The sequence below is a fragment of the Gastrolobium bilobum genome, unplaced genomic scaffold (assembly GCF_033153095.1).
Source record: "Gastrolobium bilobum isolate Gb01-03AN ecotype WA unplaced genomic scaffold, APGP_CSIRO_Gbil_v1 utg897, whole genome shotgun sequence".
NCBI classification, from domain to species: Eukaryota; Viridiplantae; Streptophyta; class Magnoliopsida; order Fabales; family Fabaceae; genus Gastrolobium; species Gastrolobium bilobum.
Window position 1 is genome coordinate 27,218 of NW_026896199.1, and position 13,675 is coordinate 40,892.

The window sequence follows — 13,675 nt, forward strand, 5'->3', positions numbered from 1 at the left end:
ATGTATGATCCCTGAGCCCTCTTTAAGAGTCAACTTAGACTGTAGTCGAGCTTTTCAACTCTTTAAGAGTCAACTTAGACTGATTCCTTGAATCACTGCTGCCTCACCTTTATTTTGACACGTTTCACTTTTTTCCATAACCTCCTTGAACAGTGCATCTCGTCGGAGACTTTTTCCGGTGACCAGAGCTGTTTTCCCTGCTTCCTTCCTTCCAGTGTTTCCCGGTGAAGGTTTTCTATTCTTCATCTTCCTTTTCACCACCATCCAAGCTCCAAAGACTGGATGTTCCTCCTTCGAACCATTCTCATCCATGGTAACAACGCCCGAAATATTCACTTTCATTTGTGCCTCTTCCTGCATTTTCTCCCCCTGAAGAGAGGAGTTCTTCTCACCAACACTAATAGTATCTTTGGCATAATCTAGACCTCCATTGCATGCATCCTTTTGATGCCCATACCTTCCACAGGCAAAGCATATTAAGTGCAACCCCTCGTAACCAACTTTCAAGTAAATGAATTCCTTTTGAACAAAGTCCCACAACCTAAACCTAGAGACGGAACTCCTCCTCAAATCCACTTCCACACATATCCATGTGAACCTTGCTTTGTCTGTTATCTCCCTCTCTAGTTCTTCTTTGTTTCTTACCTACACTTCAATCCCCACTGGATTGGAGATTTTGTAAAGTGATCCGGACTATTATTTTTGGGTGATCCTCTTTTCTATTTTTGGAAAAATGTGCTTCCCTCCCACTCCCTTGTCCTTTATTATTTTTGGAAGGGGACCACGTACACCGGAACCACTAAAACAAACCTCACTGGGTTGAGTTCGTTATTGAATTTTGATAAATTAATGTACTATTTATATAATTTTGTGACAGGCCATTATGCCCCTTTATTTACTAAAAAAAATAAAATAAAAATATTTAAGGATAAATAAGAAAAAATATGTATATAAAAAGGGGTTAATATAAATAAAAGAAATATAATTACATAATAAAAAAATAAAGTTTTAAAATTATTATGTCACAATAACAGCGAAAAAAATTTTATATTGTATAGAAGCTGGACATTTATAAAAGATTGCAAGTTCTTCCTTTCACCTCTGCTAGGCTATCGCCAACTAAGGAAAAGAGAGAGAAAGGAAAAATTGTAAGTACCACCTACTTTTGTGTGTTTTACATGAGACTAAATTATCTCATGTAACATAAGAAATATTCCCCTTACTTAACGAAAAATATTTTTCCCATGTTGTATGAGACAATGGTCACATAAAAAAATTAGTGGTACCCACTAAGGAGAAGAGAGAAAAAAATGGGTCATGTTGAATGAGACAATTTTGTCTCGCGCACACACACAAAATAGGTGAGACCCACAAAAGAGAATAGAGAGAAAGAAAAAAAGAGTATGGATATTATTTTATCTCCTATAGACACATCAAAGTGTGTGCGGTCATATTTTTTCTCTTTCCTCTTCTCACATGGGCCCAAGTTGGGATTAATATTTCTCATGTTATAGAAGATAAAATTATCTCCTAGACACACATAAAATTGTGCGAGGTTTTATTTTCTTTTTCTCTTTGTGGTTTTCTATTCTATTTAAAATGATAAAATATAAAAGGTTAAAAAAGAAAGAAAAAAAAATATATATATATATATAAAGGGATTAATATAAACAAAAGAAATATAAGAGCATAATAAAAAAACTATAAAATTACTATATCACTATAACGGTGGAAGAAATTTTATATAGTATATATAATAAAATATGCTATATTAATTACTTGTTGAAGAAGTTGGACATTTATAAAAGACAAATAGTTGTAAAGAAAGATAGCGGACTGGCTATGCATGGGTATTACAAGTCTTCATTTCACTTCTGTTTGGTTTTCACCAATTAAAGAGAAGAAAGTGAGAGAAAAAAGTGAGTATCACCCAATTTTTGTGTTACTCGAGACAAAAATTATCTCATGTAATATAAGAAATATATTTCTCTTTCTTAATAGGAAATATTTTTCCTATGTTGCATGAGACAAAATGCACACACAAAAAAGAGGGTGAGACCCACCAAAGAGAAGATATAGAGAGAGAAAAAAGTGGTTCCCACCCATTTTTTTATGTGTTGCATGAGAAAAAATTGTCTAATGCAAGATGAAAATCATATTCTCATTTCTTAATGGAAAATATGATTCTCCTATTTCATGAGACAATTTTATGAACAACAATTTTACCACCCAAAGTTGGTCAATTTATTTTAGGAAACAAAAGTTTCCAAGACTCTAACGCGTGGTTCTATATTTGATGGCGAAAAACTGACGCAAAACAAAGAGGCCTAGAAGAGAATGGCGAAAATAACCACTCCTTTGTTGATTTTAGTTCTGATTCTTATGGTAGTTATAAAGGCTACTAAGGTCAAAGAGAGAAGCCTAGAAGATAATGATGCCAACTAATAAGGGACAAAAACCACAAGGATTTTATTGTTGTTGCCTTTTTATTTTCTCAGTATAGAAACTTTTTGAATATTGGGAAAATTATGATATGTTTCCATATTTTATTTATGTAATGGATTTCAACTACCAAATCAATCATAATTTAAAAAATATATATGTTTTAGACCTATGTTATGGGCCCCAAGTCTGCCTAAACATATTGGGCCTAGCCCACCCTTAGGTAATAAACCCTCTATAAATAAGGGGTTTAACATTTATGTTATTTGAAACCCTAACCATTACTTGTTGTCACTGTGTTCACACACACACTTCCCTTGGTTTTTTTCTTTCATCTATGCACAGTGATCTGCCACTACTAGCAATTGTCTCCTCCACAGACACCGCTAGTTCTTAGATCCAACAATAACATTTGATCCTCAGGGATAAAACGTTAGCATCGTCTTTGGGGATCGATAAACTTTGATTCTTATCCAACTATGGTGAATACACTCAACACAATGCAAAACCACCACCAACTGCAATATCCACAGTAGTAGCCACAACACAAGGCAAAACAACATGTGTAGAACCCTAATATGTTGGAAAACAACCTTTGGGGCCAAAAGTCTCTGTCTTTGTTCTATTTTCTCACCTATTCCCACACACTGCAACAAGGAGAAGACCTCATGCGAACCATGATGACTCTGATTCTACAAAGCCTGGATGATATGAAGAGGAGAATGCGAGAACAACAGGCAGAAAATGTGCCTCCACCCTCACCTAGTAACCAGGGAAATAACACCCACGGTGGAACTTGGGCCGACCATCAAACCAGTAACCAACAGATCAACAATCATCAAGCCAACATCCACTATGACAAGGTGGAAAGTGATAACTCTTTCACAAACTGTGTCATAATCGTGCTCCCACCCCTAGGTGGCAGAATCCCCAGCTCACCAAGTATGATGGCACACTGGACCCCTAAGAGCACTTAGACAAATTTAAAACAAATATGTACTTAGCCAGGGCCAGGGATCCCTACATGGCCGGGGCATTTGCCTCCACCTTCAGGGAACCTGTCTAGTACTAGTTCAACTCTCTATCCCTGCGCTCTATCAATTCACTAAGAGACTTCTCCCAAAGGTTTCTAATGAACTTCACAATCAATCAAGTTCAACCTAAGTCGTCATACACATTGTCCTCTATAGGGAAACTTTCATTTCACAAACACCTAGACAAATTTAAATATAGAGGCAATCAAAGTCTGAAATATGGACTCCATGTTCCACCTACACTTGGTAACTGTCAAACATCGCAAAGGATCGTTTTGCAAATATTTGCATAAACTCCTGCGCCATCCTCTTCGAGTTCAAAGAAAGGGCCTTCAAGTATGTCAACATAGAAAAGATTGAGAGAGCCCAGTTCAAGATCGACTACAACCCTTCCCCACCACCTCATAAAGAAGGTGGAGGTCATGTACCACGACAGAAGAATGATAGAGGTCTGCCGAAAAGACATTGACATCCAGTCTCTGCTAAAGGAAGGTACAAAAGCTACATCTGCTAAACATGTTGAGACCCCAAATTTGGAGAGAGGTGACCTACACCGAGATGTGCCAAGTCGAGAAACTGAAGCCCTAAACGTGTTATAGGCCCCAGACAAATTGGGACTAGCCCACTCTTAAGTAAGAAACCCTATATAAATAAGGGTTTTAACCTCACAAGTATGCTCTCTAAGCTATAATTCTTATTTTTTGCCAATGTGCGCACACATATTCTTCCTTTGGCTTCTCGTATTTCCTTTGTGCACAATGATCTGTCATTACATATAGTTGTCTCCTCCATAAACACCACTAATTCTTAGATCTAACAACAACATTTGATCCTCAAGGATCAAACAATATCCATGCTAATCCATTAGGTTTGAGATTGTGCATTGATCAAACAATAGATTAATACTTTATATTTTTTCTATATAACTAAACAAAATCACTATTGTTCGGAAAAAAAAAAATTCTTCACATTTTCACAAACTAATATGTATGCATTGTGCATTGATCGATAAATGGGTATAAGAAGAGGGAACCAAAGTGTTGCTTCTTCTGCACCTATTGAAAGTCTATCAAATGTGTCAACACACACTCCATCAGCATCAACAGATCCATTTAATTATTGAATTTATTTTTAACACAAACTCTAGCAAACACTTTATGTTTCTTAGTTATATTTAGGATTAATTTTTCTTTGTAAAAAAATTGTTTGTATACAGATCAATTTTTGTTAAGTTGATTGATGATTAGTTAAAAATTTCATGTCCATTTTGGAATAAGCCTACTTTTTTATATTTATTTTTTTATTGGATAATATTGAAATGCATCATAGATGTCTTTGGCCTTTGTCCTTATTTGTTATGTTTAGCAAGTGTTTATGTAACTCGGAATAATACAATATTTCCAGTGATATTGTAATTTTACTCTACTTTCGACAACACCTCTATTATATATGTGTTGAATGTGTGGGTCAAAGTACCCCTTATGATTTCCTCTATAATCATTTATCCATTGTGCTATTTTCTTTTTAATCACTCATCCCCTTGGTTCTTTTTTTAATCACTTATCCCCTTATACTTCAATTTTTAATCACTTACTTATCTTTTGGGTTTTTTTATTGCTCCAAAATAGACATATTTGCTGAAATTTTAATGGTGTTAGAGGTGGACTTGGATGAGAAAAATCATGCATGAGAGAATGTAAGTGATTAAAAAAATTAAAGAGATAAGTGATTCTGGCAAAAATCATGGAGAATTTTTTAATTTTTGAAATAAAAATGCCTGTAAATATATTTCCGTCATTAGCTACATTTCAAAACTGATTCTTTGTTTACTTAGGGTGTGCATGACAACCTTCCCGAAATCAATTTTTTTAATTTATGCTCTCGGGAGAAGAAATGGATAGAAAACTCGTTTGGTAAAATCGATTTTTTTTTGTTGCCATGATGAACCGGTTTAATTTTTGTGTTGGGGAACAAAAAGAAGAATCAAAAGATTAAAAAAAAAAAGATTTCTGCTTTTTTGTTCCTGGGCACAAAATGAGAAATACTTATCTTTCTCAATTACTCTCCACCACTACCATTATCATCACCGCCACCACCATCTCGACACGACCACCACCGCCATTGTCGTACCACCACCATCATTACTACCACTACCATCACCATCACCACCATTATCACTACCACCATTATAGTAGCCACTGCCACCACCACCATTATAGTAGCCACTGCCACCACCACCACGACGCCACCACTACTACCGCCATCGTTGCCGCCTCCACCACTACACCACCGCCGCCACCATGTCATCATCATCGTCGTAGCCACTGCTGTCACGACCACCACAACCATCGCCACCATCATGTCATCATCATCACCATTGTCGCAGCCACTGTCATCACCACCACCACTACTGCCACCGTCGCCGCCACCGTTACCACCACTACACCATCGCCACCGCCACCACCATGTCATCACCATCATCACCACTATTGCCACCACCACCATCTCACCACCCTCGCCACCACTATCACCACCATCGCTGCGGCCACTACTATCACCATCGCCACATCTACGTCACCGCCACCATCACCATTATTACCACCACCACCACTACCATCATCGTCACCACCATTATCACTGCCACCATCACCACCACCATCACTACCACCACCGCCACTACCATGCCACCACCATACCACCACTACCACCACCACCACGACGCCACTACTACAACCACCACCATCGCCACCATTACCACCGCCACCACACCACATGAAAAGGAAAGTGATGATCCGAAAGTTTTTATGCTTAATAGGAATAATTTTTTATTATATTATTTGTTGTATTATCAATCACAATTCTCATTCTCAGAATAAAAATAAAGCATGTTATCAAACATATTTTTTTTTTCAGAAACTATTCCAAGACAAAGAAATATAAAAGAATTGTTTCTTTTCAGAAACAGTGTCGGGGAACAGAATTGTTGTCATGCACACTCTTAATCAACAAAAATTGAATTATTTGGTATTCGGCCATGTCTTTTCTCACTTTCTGTAGATAAATATACATAAAATTTCAACTAAAAATGCACAGAGAAAATATAAGGTATTGGAAAAGAAAGTTTGCAAGGATAAAAAAAACACTTTTATGACAATGAATAGTGGTAAAAATCCAACTCAATGATGATGGTCACATTGACTAAACAAATTGATCAACAACATAATTTCAAGAAATACAAATGTTAATTAAAATAACCCCTCGAAAAAAATATTCACACTACTTTTTTTGAAAGATAAAAAATAAAAAGAAAGCATCTATCATAAGCACTACGTTTAGGCTCATCCACCCTTCATTGTCTCTTAAGTTCTAATCCTTAACTCTAAGAAATTTAAAATTCCAAAAAGGAAAAATTGAATCATTTGCACCTCAAAAAAGAACTAACAACAAAATGGGGAGATATATATATATATATGCAGCCAATAAAATGTTAAATGCACTTATTTTGATGCTGCTAAAGGTTCTGAACCTTAACTTCTCCCCACTGCTTGGTTGAGTAGAGACAAACCAAAAGTGGCTTTGCAGTGTGTGGATGCCACACACAAATGCATTTCCTTTCAATAGTAAATATTAGTAATCATTACCTACGTACTCACTATAATTCTATTTTTAAATTATGTCCCCTTTTCCAATCCTTAGTAGTTACTAGCGTTTTATTTTTCTAAAGCAGTTAATCTGCTACATTACCATAAAGTAAGATAATTAAGCAAATCAAAAAGTATTTGAAATATATAGCCACATGAAAATAGGGGGAAAAAAAGCAACAGAAGTTGGATTCCCCCCTCAAGAATCAAGCCATATTTATTGTTATATTAAAATCCTAGATTCCCCATGCATCAATTAGCAAGACATATACTATTAAAGATCAGGTTTACAGCGTAATTGAATTCAATGGCAATATCAAAACTCTAAATTGTCAAAAGAGGGCATAAATTGCTGGTATATATGTTGTTTCGATTAGAGGCTTCCCTCTTTCTGATAATAGCTATAAAATATAGAAAATATTATAATTATTATAAAGAACCATTTCAAAAAAAAAAACTTAGGGATTAGGAGAAGTTTGGATTAATGGTTTTATGTTTTCTTACATGATAATCTATTGGATTTAAAGGATGGACATTATATAAATTCGAATATTGGTGCTAAGAAATTATATAATATTTAATTATTTAATAACAGAATTGTTGCTAAATTTGAAACCACGAAGTCACAAAGACTTTGACACCATATAAAGTAACAAATTCAACTCAAAAACTTAAATAATTATTATTGATTCTTCAAGCGAGACTTCAAGTGTTTAGTTAGAGTCAAATAGGAAGTACTTTAAAGAGCCTCACCTCAATAGTTGCCAACCGGCCATGATTAAAAACATTAGTACTTAATTTAAAGTAGTTAATATAATATTCATTGATTTTGAGACATGGATGAGATGCATCATGAGCTTAAAAAATCTCCGGCAGTACAGGACTTATATTAATACAACAAGGTGGTGACAACAATAATATCCTCATTCATTCCTCGCAAGTCTTTGCACCTTCAATAAGGATAGCATTCATCTTACTAACAAGCTCTTGCATCTGTTCCCTAGAGTGCAATGGTGCTGGGTACACGCACACACAATCCAAGCTTCCATCTCTTATGGTGTCAAAAATGGCAATAGATGGCCCCACCCCATGAACAGAAGCACATCCCATGTAGTCCTCTACCCCAACCTCTCGTTGCTTCTTGTCGCCATTGTCCACCACCGTATCCTCAAACACCGCCATGAATGACATTCTCAACGAAGATGATGAGGTCAAACCTGGGTTATCTATGGCCTTGCACATGAGAAATTGAAGATCAGCCATATCTGAAAAATGTTTGTTCCCTTTCTTAGAGTTTGCAAATGCTTCGTAAGTCCTCTTTGATAGCTCCCACAGGCTTTCTCCTCCTTTCATCTCGTGGCAATTGAGAATGGCAGAATGATAAAAACCTAAATATTAATAAGAACTTCAATGTCAATGAAACCAAACCATAATATCTTTTTTAATATTCAATGCATTATGTTACATTAATTAATACAATTTTGTTCCTCCTTTTCTTCAATGTCAATTAAACCAAATCATATTATTATTTTTTAATATTCAATGCATTATGTTACATTAATATGATTTCGTTTGGTCCTTTTCTTCAAGGTCAATGAAACCAAACCATATTAACTTTTTTAATGTTCATTATGTTACATTAATACAATTTCGTTCGGTCCTTTTATTTTTCTTTGTTCTCGGTCACATACAATTTAATGTAAAGTCTTCGTTCCTTTTCTTTTTCTTTGCTCTCGGTCACATACAATTTAATGTAAAGTCTTTTATATATAACATTCATTTTTGCAGTAGTAGATAATCACCTTGCTAGATTTTTTATGCAGCATTCATAATATGTAATAGAAGATTTAAAATGCGGATGCGGCCACCGTCAACCACTTTCAATCAAAAACTTATTAATGGTATCTTATGTAGAATAGAATGAGTCCTTAACATCTCAATTAATTCCTGAGAACGACTGATCATCATTTTTTGTTTTTATAATATTCATGATATACAAAAAAAAAAAAATTAAAATGAGGGAAGTTACCATTAAATATTATGAGATATATGGTTTAAATGATGTAATCTAATATCTTAATTATCACTAAACTGCAAACAACAAGTTAATTAGTTTAATTATATATATGTGTGCACGCACACGTTTGCGCATGTTAGGCACATGTGTATGTGCATAATCATTTGATATCGGTGTCATATTAAAATGTTTAACAGTCCATATGAATTATTAATTTCTGTTAACTCGATGATGATAATTTATTAAAAATAGTAGTTAATTAATAGGTGTAATCACTCATGAAAAAGAGGTGGCATTCAAATGCACATACTTCACCTATTTTTTTCAGTTAAAAAAAATAGAAAAATAATCTTTACCCACTTATGACATTAGTGCCTATACTAAGAACATTTTTCTGAGTTGTAGTATTTTATTTAGAAATAAAATAAAATAGGAAAATCAAATTTTGAATATTTGAATCAGAATAAGAAATGCTTTATGAAGTTATTACAAAAGTCCTGTATAAGTTAAATCACAATAATCAAAGTATTAAGATTCTTAACAGAAAATAAAAGTATCAGATATGTATTATATGAGGCTGTTCGTAATACAGAACATTAAGTAAATACGACAAGTAACAAATTTAGTATAGGTAAGACTTATCCTGATGCAGAATAAAATTTAGGTTAAACTAATTTGTTTATTTTAAAAAAGTTAACTAGACTCCAAATTTTAAAAGTTTCTAAAGTTTTAAGAATTTTTAATTGAAATCTTACCTTGTATAATTTTAATAGCAAGGCTTAAGGGTTCATTTAAAAATTTATAAAATTATATTGACTCAATTACAAATTTTTAGACCATAAGAACCTAACTAAAGATCTTCAAATAGTATAAGACTTTTGAATATTTCCAATTTGAAACTTACATTAGTTTAATGGGATAGGATCCGTTTACAAACTTTTTTTTGCAAATTACACTAAATACGACCGGTCGTACACTGCATGATTAAAGTATGACCGGTCGTATTTAGTGCAGTTTGTAAACAAAAAAGTTTGTGAATATAACATGCCCTAGTTTAATAGTTACATAAATGATAACTTTTATTTTTTATATAAAAATTTTAAAATATGTATATAAATATTAGAAATTATACAATGATTAATCTCATTTAATTTTGATTGCAAATATAGATATTATCATCTAAACATGTATTCACAAATATATCATTCAAAAAATTATATTTAGAGTAGATCAAAACTAAATCCATAAAAAAATAATATAAAAGATACATGTAATAATGATTTGTTATACTAAATGTAAAAAAATAAAATAAATTTCTTTACTAATTAGTACTTGGTTAATTTATTTGATACTCAGTAAAAGTAAATAATTAAGGAGAAATAAAAATGAGAGGTGCACACACTGACCGAAATTGTGAACAGAGAGAGGGGGTTCGAGTAAGGATCTGCAGTCAGTGAAGGTGATGATCCCATACTTTTTGGAACTACGTTTGGAGCAATGAGCAGCCATCAATCCCGCAGCTGTCAGTACCGCACATAGCTTAATCCCACTCCTTTTGCAACCCTGAAAAAGTTCACACCAGATCAACCATACCATATGTTAAGAACGGAGATTTCTGACTTTTGAAAAAAAAAATTCAAAATTCTATTTCTTAATTGAAAGTACTTTTAAGATATCATTCCAAACATAAAATATCTCTAACATTTTTTAAAGAATAGTGTATAATTTTATTTTATTTTTGGTATATTGACCATAATTACTTCTTTGAGGCGAATCAGCTCCTGGTATTTTCATAAGTTTTGACTCTTTGAGCGAGACTAATCCCGAGTCGGGATTTAGTCATAATTAAAACTTATCGTCTCTTTTCAAAGATATATTTGATGGGAATTGAAGTTACGTTCTCTCCCCGCTTTACTCAACTTATTGTGTTCAAATGAGAATCTAAACTAGTCTTTAGTGCTCATGTCCATTGGAAAAATCCTTTACTTAATATAGATGATTAAACTAGATGAAAATTTAAATAAAGGTATAATTAATTTGTTAAGGTAATTAATATGATGAAGCACATCTTATAATTTTAAGGTATAATAGGGCTTACAGATAGAACCCTCTTAGTGTCATTTTGGTTGAGTCGTAACCTCACAATCTGAGAAAACCTTGTGGCTTTGGTGTCAATGAACTTCAAATTTGTTAACCTGAGAGAGTTAATGGAATAACTAAGCATGTCAAGACCTCGAGTCCACAAAGCCTTCTTGCCCTTCCCACCAGGCACAAGATCCTCCATAGCTAAATCAACCTCCCCTTTGTTCCAACCTTCATCTTCTTCACCTTCTTCCTCTTCCATCAGCACAAGCAGTTCCCTCAACAGCGACACCGCCGTTGTACGGTCGCATGCGGAGACGTGAAGCCGCATCACCACCACCCAAGCTCCGTTAGGCAGCGTATAAACGCTCGCGAAGAACATGTCACTACTACTGCTAGGGTTGTCATGCCAAGAGTTTTGGTTAAGCTCGTGTTCTAGGATTTCTTGAAGTGGAGAAACGGTGTCGTTTTTGTTTGTCGTGTGGAGGTTGTGAAATGTGACTTTGACGAAGGGGTTGGGAGAGGTGACGAAGGAGAATGTTGTTGTGTTGGAATAATGGAGCTTGGACTTGAGGATAGGGTGGGAATTTTGGAGTTTGTTGAGTGCATTTTGGAGACGGGAAGGGTCTAGGGCTTTTGAGGTGAGCATTGCTAGCACGGCGATGCCGGTGCCACCGCGAACCGCCCTGCACCAGCTGTACTCGGTACCTCCCACGGTTCGACCTTTTGGCTCAACCATCGTAGTTGACATAACTAGCAAGGTGAATTAATAATGTATATTGTGGAATATATATAATGGAAGTAATGGACAATAGGGGAGAATGGCAGGGTATCTTCTATTTATATTGTGTTGATGCATGTAGGTTTAACCACTTGTTAAGCTTAGGAGATGCCTTGAAGTTGTAAAATAGAGATGTGTTAGTGTTATTCAATTAATGTATTTTTTTAATATTATTCATGAGTTGATCAATTATTCGACTAGTTCAATTTAAATCGAGCAAAATCATATGAATAGCATAGCTCTCCCTACCGAGTAGATATAAGAACATTTTTCTTCCCCTTTATTAGTAATATATATAGTTTTATTGAATTGTCTCTGTTTAATTTTAAAAACTTCAAGACATACTTATCACTCCTGTTTGACATAGCTATCTCGATCTGCCAACCATATTCATTGATGCAATTAATTCCTTATATGTTTTATCACGATTTCTCATCCAAGGGACATTTGATTCTACATAAAAGAAAAGATGAGATCAGATTTAATTTCGTACATAGTGCACTAAAGGGTAAAATTATTGAATAATAATATTAATTCAAGACATATATACTTGTCACTCCTATTATTATCTCTCGGTGGATATAGTGATTTTTCTGCCAACCATATCCATTGATGCACTTAATTTCTTACCTGTTTAGTTATGTTTTTTCATCTAATAAAGGTACATTTTTTTTTTCTGCATTTATCCAACCGTTCGGCGTTGCTGAAAAACATGGTAAGATGTCTTTAATTACAAGTGAACACAAGTATGGTACATCGGTTCAAGTTTTTATAATCTTGTGGTTCAATGAGATGTGGTAATTCAAGATATTTTTGGATATGCTGTTGGACCATAATCTCGTTTCTTTATTATCAATCGTGTCTTTTATACTAAAACATGGAAAGATATTATCTACGATTCCATGTGATTTTTATTTTCTCTCAGGTTTCAAAGCCCATACTTAAAAAGTACAGAACACAAGGGATGGATCTGAGACCTCAACATCGTCATGATGTTCTATATTAAATTTCACGTGGGTTTCCTGGCTTACCTAGGTACGAATTTGACCCTCGAGCTGCGAATATTGGTTGTAGTCCATAATTTGTGAATACTGATGCACAGGGACCAATAAATTCGGTCATGTATCAAAGCCAAAAATTAATATGCACAACAGTAATAGCTATGTTGCAGTATCGTATTCCATATTTTCTAACACTTTAATACGCTTCGTTATTTATAATATTTGAAATTTTTGTTGGAGCAATTGTATCTGCAGAAGCCTATGAGACCATTGTGATATGGATGTATAAGAATCATCATGGTTTTATCATTTATTTCTTTGATGGTGCAGATGTGAGATGATGATGTTCCACACGCTTGAGTCCTTTTCGTCACAGCACGAACTCACGAACTGTTGTGGTAAACCTTCCAAACTATCTCTCGAGGAGGAAGGGGAAGTGTGTGGACACTATTCACATCTGAGCTTGCCTCTTTCTCTCAAAAGACCTAGGAGGCTGATGACTTAAGTGGTACTATTTATGTGGGTTCCAAGAAACCCTAGCTCATTGAGCTCTTCTCATACTAATAGCCCATTTGGGCTTTAGTAAAAGAGAAAACCCAACAATCTCTCACTTTCTCTTTTGGACACAAACTTAAGTCGAAAAAACCCAAGACCATGTAACCTATAAGTCATCATCT

The 13,675-nt window shown here is 34.6% G+C and overlaps 1 protein-coding gene across 1 annotated transcript; it reads right to left on the minus strand.

Moving 5' to 3' along the window:
- Positions 1-8,044: 8,044 nt before the first annotated feature.
- On the minus strand, positions 8,045-11,955 carry LOC133298205 (uncharacterized). The gene is made up of 3 exons (XM_061497460.1): positions 11,233-11,955; positions 10,541-10,697; positions 8,045-8,505 (listed from the first exon to the last, which is right to left on the minus strand). Exons 1-3 carry the CDS (start codon positions 11,953-11,955, stop codon positions 8,045-8,047), a joined length of 1,341 nt encoding a protein of 446 aa, XP_061353444.1.
- Between the last annotated feature and the right edge of the window lie 1,720 nt (positions 11,956-13,675).